This window comes from Ursus arctos, unplaced genomic scaffold (genome assembly GCF_023065955.2).
Source record: "Ursus arctos isolate Adak ecotype North America unplaced genomic scaffold, UrsArc2.0 scaffold_28, whole genome shotgun sequence".
In the NCBI taxonomy this organism is placed as follows: domain Eukaryota; kingdom Metazoa; phylum Chordata; class Mammalia; order Carnivora; family Ursidae; genus Ursus; species Ursus arctos.
In genome coordinates, this window is record NW_026622963.1 from 801391 (window position 1) to 825538 (window position 24148).

The 24148-nt window shown below is 42.2% G+C and overlaps 2 protein-coding genes across 4 annotated transcripts in view; one reads left to right on the top strand and one right to left on the bottom strand.

Moving 5' to 3' along the window:
- Positions 1–1000: 1000 nt before the first annotated feature.
- CIAO2A (cytosolic iron-sulfur assembly component 2A) lies at positions 1001–20779 on the bottom strand. Of its 2 annotated transcripts, XR_008956161.1 has the most exons (7): positions 20474–20779; positions 15865–16029; positions 11324–11373; positions 8060–8105; positions 5744–6860; positions 4885–5029; positions 1001–4207 (listed from the first exon to the last, which is right to left on the bottom strand). XR_008956161.1 is itself a non-coding variant. In XM_026478270.4 (5 exons), the coding sequence occupies exons 1-5, from the start codon at positions 20595–20597 to the stop codon at positions 6763–6765; spliced, it is 483 nt and encodes a 160-aa protein (XP_026334055.1). In that variant the 5' UTR covers positions 20598–20766; the 3' UTR covers positions 5585–6762. The 2 variants fall into 2 exon arrangements, 1 of the variants encoding a protein (XP_026334055.1); XM_026478270.4 differs by lacking the exons at positions 1001–4207; positions 4885–5029 and having other exon boundaries at positions 5585–6860; positions 20474–20766.
- A 1585-nt stretch (positions 20780–22364) lies between these two features.
- Positions 22365–24148, top strand: part of SNX1 (sorting nexin 1) — a 45718-nt gene continuing 43934 nt past the window's right edge. The window contains exon 1 of one of the 2 annotated variants that reach the window (XM_026478272.4): positions 22365–22723. In XM_026478272.4, coding sequence (XP_026334057.1) covers positions 22565–22723 — 159 coding nt within the window. In that variant the 5' untranslated portion in view covers positions 22365–22564. The remainder of the gene's footprint in view (positions 22724–24148) is intronic. The other variant, XM_026478271.4, reaches the window with a different exon arrangement.

Sequence of the window (24148 nt, forward strand, 5' to 3'; positions counted from 1 at the left end):
ATGGAACACTGTGGCACTGTGAAAAATAATGAGGAAGTTCCTTGTAGATTGTTATGGGAATATCTCAAAGATACACTGTTAAGTAGAAAAAAAATAAAGCAAGGCATAGGACAGTGTGGTCTGGCATGATGTATGCTAAAAATTGTGCCAAAAAGGGTATATATATTTGTATTGGCTGTTGCAGGCATAAAAACTCTCTGGAGCGATAAGAAATTATTAATCATGAAACCTGTTGGGGAAGGGTGAAAACCGGGTGAACAGGGTTGGGAAGGAATCTTTTCACCATATACTTTAGAGTATGCTTTTTGATGTTTAAACCACCTGAAGGGGGCGCCTGGGTGGCTCAGTTGTTAAGCGTCTGCCTTGGGCTCAGGGTGTGATCCCAGGGTGCTGGGATCAAGCCCCGCAACAGGCTCCCTGCTCTACTGGCAGGGAGCCTGCTTCTTCCTCTTCCACTCCCCCTGCTTGTGTTCCCTCTCTTGCTGGTTGTCTCTCTCTCTGTCAAATAAATAAATAAAATCTTCAAAAAAACAAAACCAAAAACCACCTGAAGGTATTACTCATTCAAAAACTAAATCATTCGTGTTATTTATTAACATGTTAATTTAGTTTACGTTAGTTAGTAGACATTAATTAAACATGCCTATGCAACCAAAAAACTGGGACACATATTTGCAGTATGTATAACAGAAAATGCTAAAACCCGTACTGTGTAATTGGGTTGTTTTTAAGTGAACATCTCAGGGGCACCTGCGTGGCTCAGTTGGTTAAGTGTCTGCCTTCGGCTCAGGTCATGATCTCAGGGTCCTGGAATCAAGCTCCATGCTGGGCTCCCTGCCCAGCAGGCAGCCTGCTTCTCCTTCTGCCCCTCTCCCTGCTCCTGCTCTCTCTCTCTCAAATAAATAAAAGCTTTAAAAGTAAAAATAAATAAAAAGTGAACATGTCAATAGAAAAATGGGCAAAGGATATAAAGGGATTTAAAGAAACCCCAATAGAAATATTTTCCAATGTTTAATCTTAGCAAATAATGTGAATGGAAAAAAAGTAGCATTTTAAAATCTTCCACCTAGGGCAAAGTTTTTTTTTTAAATAACAATACCCCCCCCAAAATAAACAAAGTAACAATACCCAGTATTAGTGTGGGGCAGAGACACAAACCCCCATTCTTGGTAGGATGTTGATCAGTACAATTTCTTCAGAGGACAATCCAGCAATATATATCAAAATCTTCAAAATTATTCATGAACTCTGCAAAGTAATTCCACATCCAAGAAAGTCTTCCGTGATAATCACCCCAGTCAGAACAAAGGCAAAGCGCCCAGTGTGGCGTGGCACGCTCAACAGGGAGCGCTCTGTCTTGCACCTGGCTGACCAGCTGGGAACCTGAAAGCTGGCACTAAGGAGTCATGCTTTGCTGCCACCTAGTGCTCCCCAGGTGATTGCACCCAGCCGGCGAGGAAAACTGTCCCTCCATCAAGTAACTTAGCACCAAGGGGCCCTCTCCTCTACTTTTACTTAACAAACACTAAAATTAAGCATTTACTATGTTCCAGGCATTGTGTTCAACACTCCCTCTTAATCCTCTTAACAGCCCTATCAAGTACCTCACTTTACAGATGAGGGAACTAAGGTACAGAGAGGTTAGGTAACTTGCCCAAGGTCACACAGCTACCCAAGTGGCTAAGACCAGGATTAGAGCAAGGTGGCATGTTGGCACCAGGGTCTGTGCTCTGAACCACTGCCTTTGCGAGGGGCAAAGGTCTGTGTGATAATAATAGTATTCGAAGAGAACCTCACAGCCCGTGCAGCAACTCCTACCCCTTCCCACAGCCCATCTCTCCCAAACAAGCTCGCGCAGGGACTGAGTCCACCTCTGCCAGATAGGCAGTCTAACCTGAGTCAGGGACAACCTGTGTCCCAGGCTAAATCCAGTAGGTTTAAAAAAAATTATTTGTAAAATATTTCATATATACAAAAAATATATAAGGAATAACATAACAAATACTCAGGACCCACCAGTAGCTTTAAAAAGAAAAAAAATAGTGCTTCCAGTAATGATGCATCAGTGATGCGTTTCAACCCTTAGTTCACTGGCTTGTTTTCTGTCACCGATTAACACACAAGGGGCACCAACTGGGCTATCAATGCAATGCGGCTTTTATAGCAATCCTTCTCCTTCCTAACAAACAGTCCTCCCCCAATTACAGTTAATTGAATCCTGCTGGAGACATCTACAGTTTGGGTAACAAAGCCGATGCTTCACGGTAGAGCTGAGAAAGCATCTCGATTATTCGTTGTGATCTAAGAAGGTAGAGGCTCCCAACCAAAGCTGTGAAGTCCAGGGCTCTGCAGAGTCATTGAAAGAACGGGAAGCCCAAATGCTCAGGCAGCATTATTTGCAGACTAGAGCTATAAATCTGGCTTCCACGGACTCCTTAGCAAATCCATGAAGCCCTGAAGTCACATGCAAAGTGTCATGTGAGTGCCTTTTTTCCTTTCAGAAAAGGAAAAGAATCAGGGTCCATTCCCTACTCTTATCAGATTCTCAAAGAGGCCGGAGACCTTCCAAAAAGGTTATGAATCATTCTTACAGATCAGGGGCCGGCAAATGACCCACAGGCCAAATTCTTCCTACTACTTGCTTTTCTTACAACCCTCAAGCCAAGAATGGGTTTGGTTTTTGGTTTTTTTTGGTTTGGGTTTTAGCTTTTGAGAATGGTTTTTATATTTTTAAATGGTTGGAAAAAATCAAAAGAATAATATTTCATGACACATAAAATTAAATGACATTCAAATTTGTGTCCATAAAGAAAGTCTTACTGGAACACAACCACACTCATTTGCATCTTGCCATGGCTGCCTTTGTGGGAGAAGAGCGGAGCTGAAGAGCTGTAACAGAGACACAAAGCCTAAAAAATGTACTATCTGGACCTTTTCCAAAAAAACGTTTGCTGACCCAGCCAGAGATGGGACTAAATAATACGTCTTGTAAATATATGTGCCTCTACTTGTCCCTTGTGCGTAGATGCTGTTGTGATTAAGTACAAATTCATCTAAGTATGTTATTAATGTCGTGGGCATTAGTCATTGGAACCCTCCAAACGAATCTGGGGAGTTTCCAGCACGTGAGTCTTGCTGAGAGAGAGCTGGCGTCCCATACAGAAGGCCAGCCTCTCCTTTCTCCTGCCTCCCTGGCACTCAGGGCATGGACACAGCCCTTGGGATTAGAGACCCCATCGAGGGCTCTGAGCTGGAGTGAGTCACATGAAACAGCAGGGAGAGGAGAGATCATTCTGGCAGCGGCAGCCACAGCAGTCACATCGAACTTCCAAGAGCAGCAGGACCAGCAGGATGGGAGTGCCTGCGGCAACGACCCCTTTCTGGCTGTGCGTCAGTGGTCTCCTCACTCGACAGTCCCTAAGGAATGGTTTTGTCTTTACTTCTAGCTGGCTAGCCTCTGTGTCTCCCTGGCCAAGCCAAGCTCACTAGAAGAGACAGCCAGCATCATTCATTGCCTGCAGCCAGAGGAGCTGAAGGCAGAGGTTGGTTAAGTACGAGCTCCAAGGGGACGCAGTGGCCAATCTGTCTTTGTACCCTCAGTATCTGACAGTGCCAGGTACTCAGAGTGCTCACTAAATATCTGTTGAGAGCGCCAGTGAGTTAGCGCCTGAGTTGGTGAGAGCGTACACTAGGGACCTCAACTGCACTAGATTCCAGCCACCTGAAACTGGCAATGCGCATTTCAAGTATCAGGGCCTCTTCAGAAGGGAATATAAAGACAGCCGTCCTCCTTAAACCCTAGCTATAGGTTCCTGGGTTTCCCAGACCATCAAGGCCCTAGTGATGAGAAATGGTCAGAACTTGAGGATTGATGTGAATCTGACCTTGGGCTATTAGTCTCAGAGCCCCTCTGATGATACCTGCTCTATCTTTTAGAAGCAGATAGCTGGCCAAAAAGCACACGTGTATGTGCGTGTGTGTGCTGGCTGGGAGAACATGAAACGGGGTACACACTAGGTACACTTAGCTCTGGCCCTGGCCCTCGACTGCAGACTGCCATGAAGCAAGCAACTCGGCTTGGTGCTAAGGACCAACTCAGGTGGCTCTGTGATTCAGAAGGAAGTGATTACAGTGATGACTAAAAATCAGCAACACTTCATTACTTGTGGGTCTACTCATATATGCTGGGCGACAGATTTCTAATGACCTGGAAAAAAAGAGAAGAGCCAGTGAGAACTTTTGTAGCAAAAGATCAGGAATCAATAGTGACATTTCCACAAAGCTAGTGCTCTGATGCCACAAGGTCTGATTTTCCGAGAAGCAGCATTTTTCGTAATCTCAAGGGAGAGGGAGAAAGTGGGGCGAAAGCTGGGCTGACACAGTGCAGACTTAGCAGAAGCCAAGGCGGTTTCCATGGGACTTCTAGAACCAGTATGTTATGTAAGAATTCCTTCTATTTTTGTCCCCCACTATCCTTTGACACTTTGTTGAGAAGGTATGATCTTCCTCAGCCCAACAGTGAAAATTTGGGCAGACAGATGGTTTCTGTCAGATGAAGTCTTCCCATCAGTTTTAATCATAAAATCTCATTGTATTAAAGAATCTAGTCACATCTCATAGTCAAAACTACAAACTTGGCATTAACTCTTTGGCTAATTTGGGTCCTGCTTCAGGCTTGAAACCTATAGCAGAGCAATGGGATGCAGTCCTTTCCTCCTCTCCAGGCCCGCTGCTTGCTAGTTATTCTACCACTGCTTTGGAGGCTGATGAGGGAGGAACACTCGAGACAGGACAGTTCTTACTTAGCTGCTTGGCTTTGTGCTCTCGGGCCTGCCTGGTGATTAGGGCTGGCTCTCTCTCGGGTTGGTATTTCCATGAGCTTACCAGAGGTTCCTGCTGTGCCCCTTGACCCTGGCAGATGCATCTCCCCCTTGCTGTTCACTTGCTGTCCTCTCTCCTCGGTCCCTGGGCACCAGGCAGGACATGTTCAGACCCTTCCTGTGGAGGTCTCCTTGGCTCTGCTGATGGCCTATTGGACAATGTCAAATACGAACCCACAGCAGTCTTATGAGAAACAGTCATGCATACCTTGCCCTGAGGGCTCTGTCATCAATGTCGTTGGCCTTGCCTCTCTTGTCCTCTAGAATTCCTAGGCAGGAATCAGCCTGCCTTTGGCCCAGCCTTCAGTCCACTTCCACCTTCTTTCTCAGGCCTGAGTCAAGCACCAGTTTACTGGGATCTCCTGAATGCATGGAACACATTCCCAAACTCTCTGAGTTGTCCCCTTGGAATTCCCCTCAGCAGACAGTGGTAGAAGGTATCCCTTCCCTACCCTTCCACCAAAATGGAGGTTGGAACTCAACACAGCAACAGCTTTATCCAAAAAAACCTTCAATAATCTTCTTATAAGAGCCTCTATTCTTTCAAAACATATATTCTCAAAGTGGATAAAGGGGTTCAAGACCATGGAACAAGTTCTCCTATTTTCCCCTTTGTATCCTCAATTGAATTTGAGGCAGAAGAGTTCCATTCTAATAACCTATTATATTACTTATTGCTGTATAACAAATTACCCCAAAACTTAGTGGTATAAACAATAAACATTTATTATTGCTCACAGCTTCTCTGGGTCAGGAATTTGGGCGGCTTAGCTAGACAGTTCTGGCTCAGGGTCTTGTGAAGTTCCAGTCAAGATACCAGCATGACTGAGGCTGGAGGATCACGTCTAACATGGTTCACTCACATGGTTTGCAAATTGGTGCTGGTTGTTGGTGCAAAGCCTCAGTGCCTCTCCTTGTGGAATTCTCCACAGGGTTGCTCATGTGTTCTCATGACACAGCAGTCGGATTCCCACGGAGTGCGCAATTCAAGAATCAAAATGAATGAAACCTGTTAGGATCTAGCCTCAGAAGTCACACACTGTCACCTCTGATTCATGATTAGCCACACCTACCAGCTCGGTTTCTATATGGAAGGAAACTATATAGGGGCATGAGGACCAGGAATTGAGGATCATTGGGGAACACCTGGGAGGTCACCTTCCACACCCTGTCACACTTCAAATGATCATTATCCCCTCAAACAAACTGAACAGATTTCAAGTAAAAAAGAAACCATACATTTAGACTGGTTTAATAAAAACGTCTTTGGGCACTTCTTGATCTTCAAAATTACATATGTTATCTGGCCCTTTCCATATTTGATCCTCATCTACAAATGGGTCCAGGACACTCCTTGAAGGAAGGCAGGGCCTACGCCTGATTTTGAGGGTTCTTTCTGGTTCTCAGATTCTGATTCTACATAATAACCAGAAGATAAAGTTTTGTAAATATCTTTTAGAGCTGACATTTACACTAAGATTTATAATTCAACGAAAACATTCTAAGGTACATCATTACAAGAATCATCTCTGTTTTATTTATTCTACAGAGTAATGATTTAAATTGAATACATTCGGGCACAGTAAATATTTGACATGAAAAGTAGTTGTATCAGAAGAGGCATCAGAAAAATAGCAACTCATCTGACACATAATAACTAGAAAATATTTTTCTGTCTGATCATTTAAGTGTTACAAATCCTGAGAATGTTATACACTGAACAAACTAGGTACTACTTATAATTAAATCTTGCTTGCAAATCATCCGTTAAAAAAATGCTTTGAGGTACAAATCACCTATGTATTAAACATGAGTCTTTTACATTTTACAAAGAATTTAAACAAATATATCAAACGAAGTTAAGTGGCTCTTAAAACAGCTATTAGTCAGGTTCAAGGACACACTGTTCCACAATTTCCCGTAAGTTGGGGTTTTCCATTGCAGCTGCCACTCGCTCTTTGTCATTTATCTGCTTGTTGACTGCAAAACACAGACAAAAGTTAGCAGAGGAATTGTGTCAACAGATAGTGACAGACAAAAATTTTATTAGCCCATTAAAACAGAATTTAACTCCTTGATAACTTACAGCTGGTATTGGCTCACTTTTCATAAGTTCTAGAAGGGAGACCTACAGAGAAAAATACCCCCTAAATTCCTGCTACTCTACCACAACTATTTTCATTTCTTTCTTTCTAGTCTTTGTCCATATACATTATTTCCAGATAGAATAAAGAGTAAATACAATTTTGAAAACTATTTTTCCCCTTAAGCCTACTTTTTAAACTACAGGGTTATTTAATACAGAAAAAATTATAAGCCTTCTAAATTAATTATGAACACTATGCTACATGGAGCACCTTTACATAAACAGCCTTCTTTTTGGAAAAATCCTTAAAAGTGGCATTATTAGGTCAAGGGGTATGAGTACTTTATGGTCTGATTCTTTTCACCGAATTACTTCCCAATATTTTTTACCAGTTGTATCATCAGCAATAATACATGAGCTATCGGTTTGCAAAAAATATCTGGTACTATTAATAAAAACAAATAAACATATACACACATAAAACAGCAGGTGAAAAATGGTTCCTTATTATTGTTATAATTTGCAATTCCTTGATAAATAGAGGACATTTCCCCACGTTTATCTATTAGTTCTTCTGTGAATTTTCTGTCCATGTCTCTGTTAATCTACTGGGTGTTTTATTTTTTAATGAGTTTGCATAGATCTTCATATAATAAAGGTATTGGCCTATATCTTCCGTGTATAATTTGCTAAAAGCTCTCTCAAGGTAAGAGTTAAAAAGAGAAATGTCCATATTCTTTTCTAGACCTTTAATTTCAATTTCAAGTACACAGCTCTCCATCCTGCACCAAAGAAAAAAATCGAGCTCTCTTTAGAGTTTCTAAGTCAGGTCCCTAGAGCTGGATACTCTTTAGAGATGTGCAGCTACTAGCCTAAACCAGCCAATATTCACAGGGCCTGCCTTTAGTTCACCTAGAGTCCTACGGAAAAATTACTTTCTTGAAAAGCCTATGTTCCCCCCCCTCGAAGAAGAGCTAATAACTAATTCTTCACTTTTTTGCAAATGACCTGTAGATACTTGGATAGCAGAATAGCAGTATCCAAGATGAAGTACTATCTGAAGCTGTTTTTTAATGGGTCAAGATTGACTTACTGTCTTCCTCTGTTGAGTGGGTTCCTTCAGAAATGTAGATTTCCAACTAAGAAGAAAAAATATTAAAACCAAAACATTTAGAACACTAAGATAAAAAGTGAAGTGGAACGCCCAGTAGACTCAAGAGTCTAGGAATGAAAGCCCAAATCATGTTAACATCAGTGACAGGGAGAGAGGCGAGGGAGAAGCAGGCTCCCTGCAGAGCAGGGAGCCCAATGTGGGACTTGATCCCAGGACCCTGGGATCACAACCTGAGCTGAAGGCAGACACTTAACCGACTGAGCCACCCAGGTGTCCTGAAATTAGCAGGATTTTTAATTTTGGTCACCTGCGGAAGGCCTGCAGGGGGGTATTCCCATTAATTACTTTTTTTAATGAATACACACAAATAAAATTTTACATAAATGAGATCTCATTCATATTTTACTCACGGATCTCTCTACCCTACACTCTATCTCTTCCTCCCAAATCAGTACCTAGAGTATCTAAACTTCCTCTCTGCTCCAAGCCCCAAGAAAGCCATACTAATAATCTAGTGTAGTTTCTTCCACATTTTTCTCCATACGTACATAATGGAATACAGATTTTATACACACACACACACACACACACACCCCAAAGTCGGAAGTTTCTTTTCTTTGCTTATTTTACAAAAATGGGGTCACAATATAGTTTTCACTATCCTCCTTTTCTCATTCACTATTATCTTGCTAAATTTACTCTCAAGTATAATATTGGTTAGCTAAACCTCCTGGCCCTGCTGCATTCCTCAGGTTACCAAACCTCCAAGAACTAGACCCTGTGAGACAAACCCACAAAATCCCGTGACAAATAAAGCATGCTATATGATAAAGACATGTCTACCCTCCAGAGAACACTGGAGTGTATGAACTAATTCTTATACAGGTATTTTACTACTAAGATAAATGTCTTTCAAGAGTGAAAAAAATCAGACCTTATTATGGCTAAAAGACATCCTAGAGATCATCTACAACAGTCTTTTTTAAAAAACAAAACACCTTGGGGGGCCTGGGTGGCTCAGTTGGTTAAGCACTGATGATTTCAGCTCAGGTCATGATCTCAGGGTTGTGGGACTGAGCTCAGCGCCGGGCTCCATGCTAGGTGTGGAGCCTGCTTAAGATTCTTTCTCTCCCTCTGTCCCTCCTCCCCACCAAAAAACCCACCATATGAATTCCTCTAGGGGCTAGTGGCATAATACTAACTCTTACTCCAGACAACAAAGCAATCTATATTCATTTCAATCTATATTCATTCAAATCACTCTATATTCATTTACTTTGGTTTAAAATTATGCATGACTCACTAAGATACCACCTTACGCCAGTTAGAATGGCAAAAATTGACAAGGCAAGAAGCAACAATTGTTGGAGAGGATGTGGAGAAAGGGGATCCCTCCTACATTGTTGGTGGGAATGCAAGTTGGTACAGCCACTCTGGAAAACAGTGTGGAGGTCCCTTAAAAAGGTAAAAAGTTAAAAATTGAGCTACCCTATGATCCAGCCATTGCACTACTGGGTATTTACCCCAAAGATACAGACGTAGTGAAGAGAAGGGCCATATGCACCCCAATGTTCATAGCAGCAATGTCCACAATAGCTAAATCGTGGACGGAGCCGAGATGCCCTTCAACAGATGACTGGATTAAGAAGTTGTGGTCCATATATACAATGGAATATTACTCAGCCATCAAAAAAGAATGATTTCTCAACATTTGCTGCAACATGGACGGCACTGGAGGAGATAATGCTAAGTGAAATAAGTCAAGCAGAGAAAGACAATTATCATATGGTTTCTCTCATCTATGGAACATAAGAACTAGGAAGACTGGTAGGAGAAGAAAGGGATAAAGAAAGGGGGGTAATCAGAAGGGGGAGTGAAGCATGAGAGACTATGGACTCTGAGAAACAAACTGAGGGCTTCGGAGGGGAGGGGGGGTGGGGGAATGGGATAGGCTGGTGATGGGTAGTAATGAGGGCACGTATTGCATGGTGCACTGGGTGTTATGCGCAACTAATGAATCATCGAACTTTACATCAAAAACCAGAGATGTACTGTATGGTGACTAACATAATATAATAAAAAAAATTTAAAAAAAATTATACATGACTCAACTCTGAAAAATGGTAAATAAAGGGGAAAAGTCAAGTATTTACCCTGCTATTTCTACATGAACTATACCTCAGGGAAACCACACAGTGGGCTTGGTACCTTGCAGGCACAGAAGACTCTAAATTTGAGAGGTTACTTGTGGCCCTTTGTTTGCATATGAAAATATGCTCAACAGTATTAGCCTCTAGAGAAATGGAAATCAAAACCACAAGTTATCGCTTCAAACCCACTAGGATGGCTATAATGAAAAAGACAGATAATATTTATACAGAAGTGTAAGTGAGGATGTGGAGAAATTAGAACCCTCAGACACCGTTGGTGAGAATGTAAAATGGTGAAGGAGCTACAGAAAACAGTCTAGCAGTGCCTCAAAAAGTTAAATATAGTTAGCAAAAGATCCAACAATTCCCCTCCTAGGTGGAGAGAAGATGAAAACATATGCCCAAACAAAAACTTGGACAGGAATGTGCATAGCAGCATTATTCATAATAAACGAGAAGTAGAAACAACCCAAATGTCCATCCAGTAATCAATGGATAAATAAATTATGGTACATCCATACAATGGAATCATATAAGGCAGTGAAAAGGAAGGAAATACTGACATATGCTACAACATGGAATTCTGAAAATAATTATTTAAGAGAAAGAGACCAGTCTAAAAGACCACAAACTGTATGATTCCATTTAAACATTCAGAATAAGCAAATCTATAGAGACCAAAAGGAGATCAGTGGTTGCCTGGGGATGGGGGAAGGTTTGGGGAAATGGGTATGGGGTTTCTTACTGAGGTGATGAAAATGTTTTAAAACTGGTGCGCCTGGGTGGCTCAGTCAGTTAAGTGGCTGCCTTCGGCTCAGGTCATGATCTCAGGGTCCTGAGATCGAGCCCCAAGTCGGAATTCCTCATCGAAGAGTCTCCTTTTCCCTCTCCCTCTGCCCCACCCCCTACTAGTGATCACTTGCACTCTCTCAAATAAATAAAATCTTAAAAAAAAAAAAAACTGATAGTGATGGTTGCACAACTCAGCGAATATACAAAAAACCATTAAACTGTACACTTGAAACAGGTGAATTGTGTGAAATGTGAATTAAATCTCAATAAAGCTGTTATGAAACAACAAAATTTTCCTTACCTTATGTTTAAATGGTAAACACCGCTGAAGTTTTACTCTTAAGCACAGCCCTGTTGAGGAAAAAAAAGAAAAGGCCCCAATTATCTCCTCTTATTAATTCTTGAAAAAGCATACAGCCATGTGTAGGTGTTTCCATACAATACGGTAGCTGGAAACAGCTTTGGCTCAATCCAGTGTAGGTCTCCTTTGAGCCAGGCACCATGCTAGCAACTTTAATATCTACAGTCTTACATATTCCTCATGATAATCCAGTGAGCCACGTACTTACAAACCCATTCTACAAACTATGAAACTAAGGTCACAATGAAACTTGCCCAAGGTCACTGAGCTAGTAAAGTGGCAGTTGGGACTAAAACCCAAGACAACTGCAAAGCCTAGGTCTTTTCTACTACATCAATTTACCTTAACTAGCAAAGGTCAATTCACTCATCAAACTTCATTGAACACTCACAACAGGCCAGATCATGCAAAAATTTAAAACCAAATAAGAGCCACTTAAAAAGGACCACAAGAAACTTCTCAGATTTGGAATCCTCTATGCCTACAATGTACAAATAGAGTTGTTTCCCTAAAACAAGCTCCTCTGAAATTCGGTTTATCACCCCAATGCCAAGTCACAGTTCAATATATATATATATATATTTTCCCCCCAGTTGACACTTGTAAGAGTAATTAAAACTGGGCTTGGAACAGACCCTCAGTGTGCCCATGTTCCACTTCTCCCCCACCTCAAAACAAGGAAGGAATTTTTAACTAAATCTATACCCCTAGACACAGAAGACAAGCCAAACTGTTCTTGTTATGCACAGAAAGTGCTTCAGAGTACTTAGAGTCTAGTCTAGTCTAATAATAAATATTAGAGAACTCTAAAGACAATATATAGTTTCTTTAAGAGGGTCTCCCTTTAGAAGATCTACCTTAAAGCGCTTCTGGAGGATTCTCTTCCCTCTGCCCCCCACACTGTCTCTTTAATTTGTTACCTGTGTATCGTCTGAGCCTCCTTATGTGTTCTACCCACTGTTGGAAGGTGTTTTACCCACGTAGTCAATAACAACTGTTTCACAGCTCACAAAGCACTTCCTTGAGGATCAATATCCTCAAGAGAGGCAGTACAGCCTTACTGAGATAGACGCTCTGGGTTCAGAAGTAGCTCCACTATATACAAGCTATGGGGCCCCAGGCAAGTTACTTAACCTCTCTTGAGCTTCAGTTTCCTTATCTGTAAAATAAGTATTATAGTAGTACCACTATATATGGGGTTGTTATGAGTAGTAAATAAATTGTTATGCAATGTGCCTAAAATAGGACTTGGTACCTAAAAAGTGCCTAATAAACATTAGCTATTACTATTGTATCATTTTCATTTTACAACCAGGAACCATGATAAGTGATTTATCTGACATCACATGGCTAACGAGAGAGCTGGGAGCTAAATATAGACCTTCTCACTCCAAGCATATGCCCCTCATATTGGACCACACCTGCCTTCAGCTATTCTTGTCCGGACTAAGTCAACACAAGTGGCTATCAGCTGGTTTCTCTGCCTTATCCACTCATTCCCTTGGAGTCTTCCCTGTCTTTGCAATTACTTACCAGGATAACTCTGAGTAGGTGACGACCTAAGCAGTCGGCCTGGAACGCATACTCAGGTGCCTTCCCCTGCTTCACACTACCTGCTCATAGGAAATGCCTCCCAGATGCCAGGAAGAGGGCTCTCTTTATTGAGTTTTCCGATCATGTTGATTGAACACGGTTACTACACTAGTATACTAACTTCTAAAAAGCCAAGGGTCTTTACTGAAACTCGTATTAAAAGGGCCCTAAAAACCTGACAACACTTTGTTCAAGGAGAGGACAGATCTGAAGTAGCTACCATAATCGGATCTGGGTGCCTTTAGAGTTCCTTCTGTTTCATGGGCTTTCTCAATCTTTGTCCACACAAACGCAGTTTTTCAATAATTACAATCATAATGCAAATACAACTTAGCATTCCAGTTTTTTCATACATTTCTCAGATACTTTGATTCCTTGACTATATTTATCATTTTTAATAGAAATAAGAAGTCCCATTATATTGGTGCCATTTCCTTATTAATAGATACTATAGTTTCTTGCAGGTTTTATTATTATAAATTTCTATAAACGTTTCGTACATGTTACTGTTTTCTTCAATGGAATTATTTCCTTAATTACTGGGTCAAAGAGTAGAAACTTTTTAATAACAATTTACAGATATTTACCAAGAGGCTTAAAAATGCTTATACCATATGACCCAATAATTCCAATTAAAGGAATTTATCCTGAGGCAATAACTAGAGATACATGAAAATATTTATGTATAAGGCTGTTTATCATAGTATTATTTTTAATTGTTAAAGTCCAGAAGTGGTCTAAGTGGTTATAAAAATTATGATATAGTGATGTGATTAACACAAACCCCTATGACTCTATAATTAAAAACTATTATTTAATGGAGAATAAAAAATATTGTTTATCTATTTCATGCATTCTATTACCTAGCCTTTATAACTCTGTTGATACTCTTATTATCTCTACTTTACAAATAAGGAAACTGAGGCCCAGAAAGGTTAAGTAACTTGTCTAAGGCCACAAAGTGGCAAACCCGACAGAGCAGGAATTTAAGCCTAGGGCACACATTCTTTTATGACAGCTGATTTTTATTCTCTTCTTTATGCTTTTGCGGAGTTTCCAAATTATGGCCAAGAAACATATTACTTTTGTAATGTAAAAAAACACAAAATAAATGTTACTTTTTGAAAAATTCATTTGCTAAAGGCTCTTAGAGTAATAGACCCTCTACGAACTCTTATATATCAAAATATTTTAAGATACTCCCCTTCACATCAAGACAGTAGCAGCATTTCTGGTACCTGTTGATTCAGAAACTGTCCAATGACAAAAATATAAGTATGCATTCAAAACTGCTTTTTCTAGTATGGAATATTACTAACCACAATATTACCAGGGTGCCCGGGTGGCTCAGTCGGTTAAGTGGCTGACTCTTGATTTCAGCTGAGGTCATGATCTTAGAGTCCTGGGATCAAGCCCCGTTGCAGGCTCCGCACACAGCAGGGAATCTGCTTGAGGATTCTCTCTCCCCCTGTCCCTTCCCTGGCTCGTGTTCTCTCTCTCTCAAATAAATAAATCTTAAAAATAAATAAATAAATAACCACAATATTATCTACAGATTCATGGACCCTTCAGTTCCTCAAGATGTGGCCCAAATGCTGGAAATCACTAATAGGGATCCTAGATCAACAAGTGAGAAAAGAAAAATAGAAATCACAAAAACAGAAGCAATAATAAAATATTTACCTTTTCAATTGTTTTTATAATTTTATCTATTTTTAAATAGATAATATATTCCCATAGTTCAAAAACTTAAAAATATAAAAAGGTATAAAGTCTTCTTCCCACCCTGTCCCCAACCTGCCCAGTTCCTACCACCACTACTGCCCACTCCCATCACAGCTAGTCATTTCTTAGGTATTCTTTGTGCATATACAACCAAATACAAATTTCTGGTTTTGCCCTTTTTTACACAAATGTAGCAATATTACATTTGCTTTTATTCCTTAACAGTATGTCATAAAGATCTTTCCATACCAGTACATGGAGAGTGTTTTCATTATTTTTCATAGCTGTATAGCATTCCATTGTTAATATACACCACCAATGATTATTTCAGCAATCCCCTATTGATGAACATTTGGTTTGAAATAAACTTCCTTTATCTTCTTTATTTTTATTTATTTATTTATTTAGATATGGGGACGGGGGGGAGGGAGAGAGAGAGAATCTTTAGCAGGCTCCACACCCAGCACGGAGCTCAAGCAGGGCTCAATCCCACAACCCTGAGATCACAACCTGAGCAGAAATTAAGAGTCAATGCTTAACCGCCTGAGCCACCCTGGCGCCCCCCCTTATCTTCTTTATAACAAAGTATATACTCAAAGACATCTCTTGTATATCTTACTGCTAAGTACTCCAAAATACTGGGAATGCAGCCTCTCAAATAGAAAACAACCTCAAAAATACTTAAAAAAAAAAAAAAAACAACAACCGAACTCTCCCACTAGGACTTATGCCCATACTGCACTAAAGCCAACAGAGCAGCGAAAGGAGAAGAAGGTGATGGCAGCAGTGCCAGTATGACAGCACCCACTCCAATCTCCAGAACAGAAGTGACTAGCCCACACCCACTCTCTTAGTTGCAGCATGTATAGAGAAGAGAAGCAGCATGGTGTAACTAAAGATCTCACGTTTGGAGTCAGGGGACCTGGGTTTGAGCCTCAGCGTCATCAATTCCGGGTACATGATTCTGAGCAAGTCACTTAAACTCCTGAGTCTCAGGTTCCTCACCTGGAAAATTCTCTCATAGGCTGTGAGGGCTACAGAAGATACACATCTGAAAACACTCTCTGAACTATAAAGTGTGAGACATGATGCTAATTGTTATTTTGGGTCAGTATCAGTAAAATAATATAGAAATAAAAATATATTTATATATAAAACCTTACCAATAAGGGTTGCCAAAGAGCAGTGAGGTACTGTTGGCGTGAACCTGATAATAACCAAATAGTCTTCTTCGTTTATCTCCTGAACCTCCACACTACTTTCCGTTACCACTTCCAGTTCTTCTAAAGTATTGGGCTTCTCTGGGTCCCGGATAGTTCGAATCAAATCTAAAGAATCATCAGAGACAAGGTATTATGTTAAAACATGAATATTCTAAATAAGGATGACTTTGCAAACCCTAATCCAAACACAGACTTCTTTTTTTTAAACCGAATATTACAGTAACTGCCCAGATTTCTCACAGAAATTCCACGACCAGTTTCCTTTTGAGAAAACTGTTTTCTTGGATTCTTATTAGATCATAACCAGTTTCTTGGCTCCAACATTGCAGAGAGAATATAAGAATGAGGAGAGTGTCGTAGAAGCTCAAGGCAAAGAAATAACTTGTAGCTTGGGAGACTGTGGTATCAGGATTTACGAAAGTCGAATCTGAACCAAGCCTTTAAAAACAGGTGACAATTCAATATTTGACACTGAAGGTGAAGGAAAAGAAAGAAAAAGAAGTTTAGGGGCACCTGGCTGGCTCAGTCAGCAGTGCAAGCGACTCTTGATCTTGGAGTCATGAGTTTGATCCCCACGTTGGATGTAGAGATTACTTTAAAAAATTTTTTTTTAATTAAAAAAAATGTTTTGTCTGCCTGGAACCCAGCATAAGTGAGGCTATAAGAGCTTGGGCCAGACCATCAAGGATCTTTTACAGTCAGTCACAGGCAATAGGGAATCCTCAAGAGGTTCTGAACAAGGGAGGAACCGGGACGATTACACTGTCAGCTGGGAACTCATCCACTGGCTGGTAGACTCAGAACTAAGAGCAGAGCCAGGGATACTAGCTGAAATGCTGGGCCCAAAATAGTCACATGACAACAGTAATGGAGAGGAGGGGACAGATGGAGAAGCAATCTCAGCGTCAGAATCAACAGAATTTGACGATTGTTTGGATGTAGAAGACAAGGAAAGGGGAAAAGGAGGATGACTCAGATCTTAAGTGTGTCTGGGAGAACACTGATAGAATGAAAAAAACTGGAGAACACAGGAAGAAAGTTGGGTAGGGCTGGGGCAACTGGGTTCAATTTTATACATAACAATTTCAAGGTGCTTAAGGGGAAAACCCAATGGGACATTCCAGCAAACACTGAACTGTGACATAAGGTTTGAGAGAGCACCAAGGCTAAAGAGACACATGAAAAGATGCTCAACATCGCTCATCATGAGGGAAATGCAAATCAAAACTACAATGACAGATCACCTCACACCTGTCAGAATGACTAAAATCAAAAACACAAGAAACAAGTGTTGGCCAGGATGCAGAGAAAAAGGAACCCTCGTGCACTGTTGGTGGGAATGCAGACTGGTGCAGCCACTGTGGAAAACAGTATGGAGTTTCCTCAAAAAGTTAAAGAGAGAACTAGCCTACAATCCAGTAATTGTACTACTGGGTATTTATCCCCAAAATACAAAAACACTAATTCAAAGGGATACACGCATGACTATGTTTGTAGCAGCGTTACTTACAATCGCCAAGATATGGAAGCAGCCCAAGTATCCATCGATTGATGAATTTATGAATATAGCTGACATATATGTGATGGAATATTATTCAGCCATAAAAAAAGAATGAGATCTTGCCATTTGTAAGGACATGAATGGAGCTAGAGAGTATAATGCTAAGAGAAATAAGTCAGTCAAAGACAAATACCATATGATTTCACTCATATGTGGAATTTAAGAAACAAAACAAATGAACAAAGGGAAAAAAGAGACAAACCAAAAAACAGACTTTTAATTATAGAGAACAAACTGATGGTTATCAGAGGGGAGGAGGACAGAGGAACAGGTGAAATAAGATGAAGGGTTTTAAGAGTACACTTACCATGAGGAGCACTGAGTAACATACAGAATTGTGAGTCATTATACTGTACACCTGAAGCTAATATAATGCTGTATGTTAACTATACTGGAATTAAAATTAAAAAATTAACTCAAGAGAGAGCACAAAGCTAGAGTGGTTGTTGAATCCATGGGATTCACAAAGAATGAGCAGAATAACAGTTTTCAACCTTGGGTGAACAATGGAATCATCAGGACTGCTTTAAAAACAAAACAAAAACTGATGTCTAAGCCTTACCCCCAAAGATGCTGATTTAACTGATTTGTAGTATGGGCTGGGCATTAAGACTTTAAAAAAAATTCCTCAGGTTGTTCTTACGGGCAGCTCAGTTTGAGAACCACTAATGTAAAGGGGGAGATCCAAGAATAGATCTGTGGGAAGCACCTAATTTAGGGGTCAGAAGGAGAAAGAAAAGCAAGAAGCAGAGATGGAAGCAGGGGGAGGTTAACATTAAATGCAGCAAAAAAATTCAAAATGATGAGAGCTAAAACAGGTCTTTGGATTTGTCACCCAGAAGATCACTTGTAAGAAAGCAGTTTCGGTAGAGAGATGAAGGCAGAAGCCAGCTTGCAAAAGGGGAAGTGAAAAGGAACTGAAAATGTAGTCCTAGGGCTTTGGCAGGGAACGGGAGGGCAAAGAACCGATAGTGGGTTTACACAAAGCTAGAACAATGACAAAGGTAAGGAAAACTTGAATATGTTTTACAGCCCAGAGGAAAAGATCAAATAGGGGAAACGAGACTGAAAATATAGGAGGGGGCGGAAGGATAGGGGACTGGCAAAATAAGCAGAAGAGAATGAGACCAAGGATGTGGGAGCCTGGGTTGGCCTTGGAGAGGACAAGATTTCCTTCTTACTCTGAGGTTGTAGAAAAAGTTGGAAAAGGAGAACGACAGATAAATGGTGAGGTAGAAAGGTGAGCAGAGGGAATTCACATAGGATGGGCTTGATGTTCTCAAGCCTGAGGTTTTGTTCTATTATTGATAGCACCCCTGTAATCAGAAATGCTACTGGGAAAAACAAATCAAACTCCCACCTTCTTCCCAACCACCCCTGGACTTTATCACTTGATTAGCCACAGGATTTGAAAATGGAGGCAGGAAAGAAAAGACCCTGGGATCATGACCTGAGCCAAAGGCAGACGCTTAACTGACTGAGCCACCCAGGCGCCCCTGAACTGATACTCTTTATACATTTAAACCTTCAGTATCCAGTTCTGAACTGGTGTCTAAAACAATTTTTGATCACACTTCCACCTTTAACCACAAACTCTATCCTGAAGCCCCATGTATCTGCCATTCTCTAACATGTTACTTTGTCACCTCCATACTTTTGCTCCCTTTTCTCTGCTTAGTACGCCTTCTACCCTCCATATATCCAGAGCCTACTTATACTTCAAGGCCTAACTCAAGTCACTCCTCCTTAAAGTCTTTCCAAATCCCCCACTCAGAGATTACTATCTCTCCTTCCTCTGAATTTGTCTCTTATTGTGGTCGGTGGCTTTCTACTGCATAAAATATAGTATATTTTTGCATATATAGGTCTCCCTCGATATAAGCTTTAGGACAAGAAACAACTCTCTTCCAAAGCTGTATCCCCAAGTGCGCTTCTGTCCTGAGATGCTATAGACAGAAGTCTGATAGGACAGGAACGTGTCCGTTTTATGGAGATCATTCCACTCATAATCATCTAGCTGGGGTTAAGTCCTGCCTCTAGTAAGAGAGGGGCAAATTAGATTGGCTCCAAAGATCTTTTCCAACCCTGGCCTCCTTCTCCTGGCCCATAATCCTTGCCCACATTTTATTTGTATTCTTATGGTTAGATCGTTCACCCTCAGTCAGCAGGAATAGTTGAACATTAGTTAGAGCCAGTCTTTTAGTTTTCAAAAACAATACCACTTAAGTCCAAAAACGGAGTCATAAGGCAATCGTGAAATGGTGTAAAGTGCATGGAGTTTGGAATCAGAAGACATGGGCCTTGGTTGTTGCCGTTTCTTTACTGGCAGTGTGACCTTCGAGTAGCTGTTTAACCATACTAAACCTTTGTTTTCTCATCTGTACAGTGAAGCTGGTCCCAGGGGTTTAAAAAAATATACGTAACTGTGTGTGTATGTATTCGTTTTTTGCACTGCTGGCTTGGCTGTGATAAGAAACTATAAATTCGAGGCCCGGGTACGGGGAACGCCCGTTTTGTCCTCGTCTCTAGGGGACCTCTGGAACGGCTGTGACCTTATGCCAGTCCCCAACTCGTTAGTCACCCAGCAGTGCTGGCAGGAGTGGTGGCAGGAGAAGGAATGCGTGAACAGGGGCTAGGGAACGCAAGGAAGGAGACAAGTAGCGCAATCAGTCCAGCTTTGCTTCCTAACCAAGCACCCTAAACGCCTGCTCTGCCCAGAAGTCTTGAGAAGGCCACTAGGGCGTGGGGCACACGAGGGAAATGAAACGTTTAAGACCTGCAGGCTGGGCTTGCCCCAGGTTTAGGAAGAGCCCGGTCCTATAAAGATCCACATTCCTGCGTGACTCAGAACCCCTGAGAAAAGGCTTCCCGAGCTTCGGACGAGACCCAGCAAAAACCGGGGTCTCCACCCCCAGCCCGCAGGTGAGATCCCCGTTACCCCCATCTCCATGTACAACGCCAAACGCTGCCCTGGGTAAAATTAATTACCATAAACCTCTAGCGCTTTCTCTTCCATGATCCGGGGCTGCCGGGCAGCTCCCCGCTCAAAGAGACCGGAGAGCCACAGGACTCTGCTCAGCGTCCAGGAGAGCAGCCCGGACACCCGCTCCATCCTCACGCTCCGCCATCCCTGGCGACTGTCCCACCCGAGCCACCGTCTCTCAGCAGCGGGCCTCGCGATTTATCAACTTCCTGGTCTTCAAATGGGCCAAGACAAACCTAAAGGTCCAGGAAAGCAGAAAATAGGCGGGACCCGACGGAGTAGCGCGGAGGACCTAGGGAAGGTACGCGCGAAGACTACAAGCCCCAGCATGCTTTGCTCGGTTTCGGCGGGACAAGAGAAAAAAAATCCTCCCAGCGCGTGAGACGCATTGCGCGCTAGGACGTATGGGACATACACATGTATTCTGGGATTTGTAGGCTATGTCTGTAAGAGGAGGTAGGTAACGGGCTGTTACCCGCCACTGTTAAACCTTATTCAGCGCCCTCGATAAGCTGAAAATGAATCCTGAAGAGGTAGGGGAAGGGAGATCTCGATCTCTTTTGCTGGAGGAGCGTGTGAAAGGAGAGTCTACTGTTATTTCTCTGACGGAGCTGCTTCCAGCCAGTTTTCTTACTTCCTAGTCACGCCGGAAGTGAGTTTCCGTTGCCGTTGAAACGGAAGGTCTTGGGAGTCCCCTGGGGTTGGATAGGCGTCGCGGGGGCGGGGAGGGCTTTTCGATTTTCTCGCCTCAGAGGGACTCAGGCCAGTACAGTTACCCACTGTGAGCTGCGTATTTCTGTCAATCGCCTTCAGAAACAACTTAGAACAAAAGAGCTTTCCTCGTGCCCAGGATATCCAGTAGTGACATAGTGGAAATCGTCATCCCAAAAAGAATGCCTTAAGTCCTCTGGTGTTCGTGGTTATGATGAATGCCAGGAACAAGATTGATGATGTTAGTTTTATCCATCCATCCCTCCAAGTTTCAAACATTTATTGGCCACTTACTTTGCCAGATTTCGTGTATGAACACCGAGAATACAAAGATAGGAGGCGGCCCCTACCCTCAAACAGCTCATAGACCTGTCAGGGAACCAATCCCTGATGTTGAGGAATTTGCAATTAGAAACAAGCCTTTTGTCAGACTTGGTACCAAGAAAATCAGGATCATTTTGCAGAATTACCCTATGTTAACATATCCCGTTTATCTTTAAACTTTTGTATATTGTCTGGCTGATTTAGACTTTAAGCTCACCAGACAAGTGAATAGTCTAGGTCCCAGGAAAATTGTGTTCAGTTTATGAATTTCCCTGCCATCTGTTCCACTCCCTCCACAGCAATGAAGAGGATAATCCTAACTTCCTTGTAACCAAATTTAGGACCCTGAGGTCTCACCTCCTGTGAGGCCTCCCTACATCTTTAAGCATAACTGATATCCTCTTTCACTGTACTCCCAGAGCACATTACAGCACTGAACACGTTGAATTTGTTCATTTGCATGCCTGTCTCCCTCGAGTGCCTAGTTAGTTGGTCAGGAGCTTATTTCTGTATTTCAAACGCATAGTAGAGTGCCAGGCACACAGTAGATGTTCAATATTTATTACTTGGATGAATTAACTAAATGTTCTCCAGAGAATAAATGGTGAAACTTTACTGCCGCCAGTTGAGAGACCTCAATCAAAAATATTTACTGAATCTCAATGAGAGTGCTGTGCTTGGCATAGATAGGTGGCATGTAGAGGAGTTTTCAAACTCCTTTATTCGAACATCTTGAGAAGGCTGTTGGCTAAAGCTATCCAGAACACAAAGGGCCCTAGAAATCTGAGCAGCCCCTACCTAGCTAGCTCCTCCTTTTCTGTCCCATTCTCCTCCTTGGTTAAGAGCACGGCGTCGCGATGCGGGACTCAGATTTGCTGGGTAGGAGCGTTGGGCCTCCCTGCCCCGCCCCCAGCGGCCAGGCCCCGCCCCCGAACCCCCGCCCTGTGCGTCCCGCGGGGTTGGTCACGACCATCCCACTCCTCGTTCCTCTGGAACGTTTTGCTCGCGGCGCTCTCTCTCTATAAAGTTGTTGTTGCGGCTTCCGCCGCGGGTGGAGGAAGATGGCGTCGGGTGGTGGTGGCTGTAGCGCTTCGGAGAGACTCCCTCCGCCTTTCCCCGGCCTGGAGCCGGAGTCCGAGGGGGCGGCCGGGGGGTCAGAACCCGAGGCTGGGGACAGCGACACCGAGGGGGAGGATATTTTCACCGGCGCCGCGGCTGCCGTGAGTTCGCACCGTTCGGGGCGGCCGGCGGGCGGGCGCCCCAAAAGGGAAGAGAGGCTAAGCGAGGGTCGAGGAAGCTGGGCAGAATGGGCCCGGCGAGACCCTGTGTTGGTGACGGTAGTCGTGGCTTGGGAGACCTTAATGAGTGCCAAGATGTTAGGGGCCTGCCCTGGGGCGGCCGGTGAGGAGCGAGGGGTGTGGTGGTTTCTCCACCGAGGTCCCTGACATCGAGGAAACTCCCAGGCCGGCATTTGGCCCTGCGGTGTGGTGACCCCAAGGACCCACGGGGTTGTTTTGTGGTGGTTTCCTGGCGGCCTGATTTAATAGGTCAAGATAAGGAGATGGGATGCACTTTTCTTTCCCTAACCTTACTTACTGCTCCTAGGATTGAATAGTGTTATCTGGAGTGGCTCAGGACAGTGACCCGCCCACAAATCCTTTCATTAACTCAGAAGTTACCTAATTACCAAAGGCCCTTTGTGGATCTAGTTTGTAAGGGTTAAGTTGACTCCTCTGATCTCTAAGGTAAAGTCTTGCCAGAAGTCGGTTGAAAAAAAGGCCCTGCCAGATAAATCACTACATAGAAGACAAGCTTTGTCCCTTTTAAAGAGATGTATTAAAATGCCTACGTACATCTGTGGGATTAAATCTCTAAATGTGAGGAGGAAACGGTGTTTCCCTTAGTAATATCCAGGTTTCTAATAAGAGGTGTTCGGGGGAAAAACTGACCTTTATATGTGGAATGTGAAAATCAGTAATCAGTTCTGGAATCATTTCAGATGTTTTGGGTTGTTTTATAAGAATACTGACTCATACCACTTGGTACAGTTCGTTCCAGGTTGAAAACTTCTTCTGTGCTAGGTCTGAATTTATGTACTATTCTATCTTGGATAATACCTCTCTTTGTAGTAGCTATACAGTATATACGTGACTAAATAAAACAGCTTTAAATTCTTTATGCAGCATGTGTCTGAAAAAGGTTAAGGCTTGTTTCATTTATGTCAGAAAGAGGTTAAGTAGGAAATATCTTTGGTGACATCTTTAGAATTTTCCCTGTACTGTGTTAGGGAACTGAATTTATAATCCCAGCTCAAAAAGTACTTGTTGATGCTAATATAACCGCTTAAACTGTCTAATGAAGTTTCTGTTATTCTAAGAAGCAACTCTTGCTGCTAATTTAGTCTTTCTGTATCCCTTAAAACAAATTTTTGGTCTTTTCCTTTGGTAATTCTCCCATAAGTCATGGAGAAGAGCTAAAGTTAATAACTACTGGGATGGTAGATATTCAGACCAAATATCTGAAAATAGACACTCTGACTTTGAAAGTGGTCACGTAGGCAAATGATGATTTATTTTCCAAAAAGGGCCCTGAAAGGTGAGGAGTTGTTTTCTAGAGTTTTCTAAAAGAAGTTGAAGAGGCTGTGA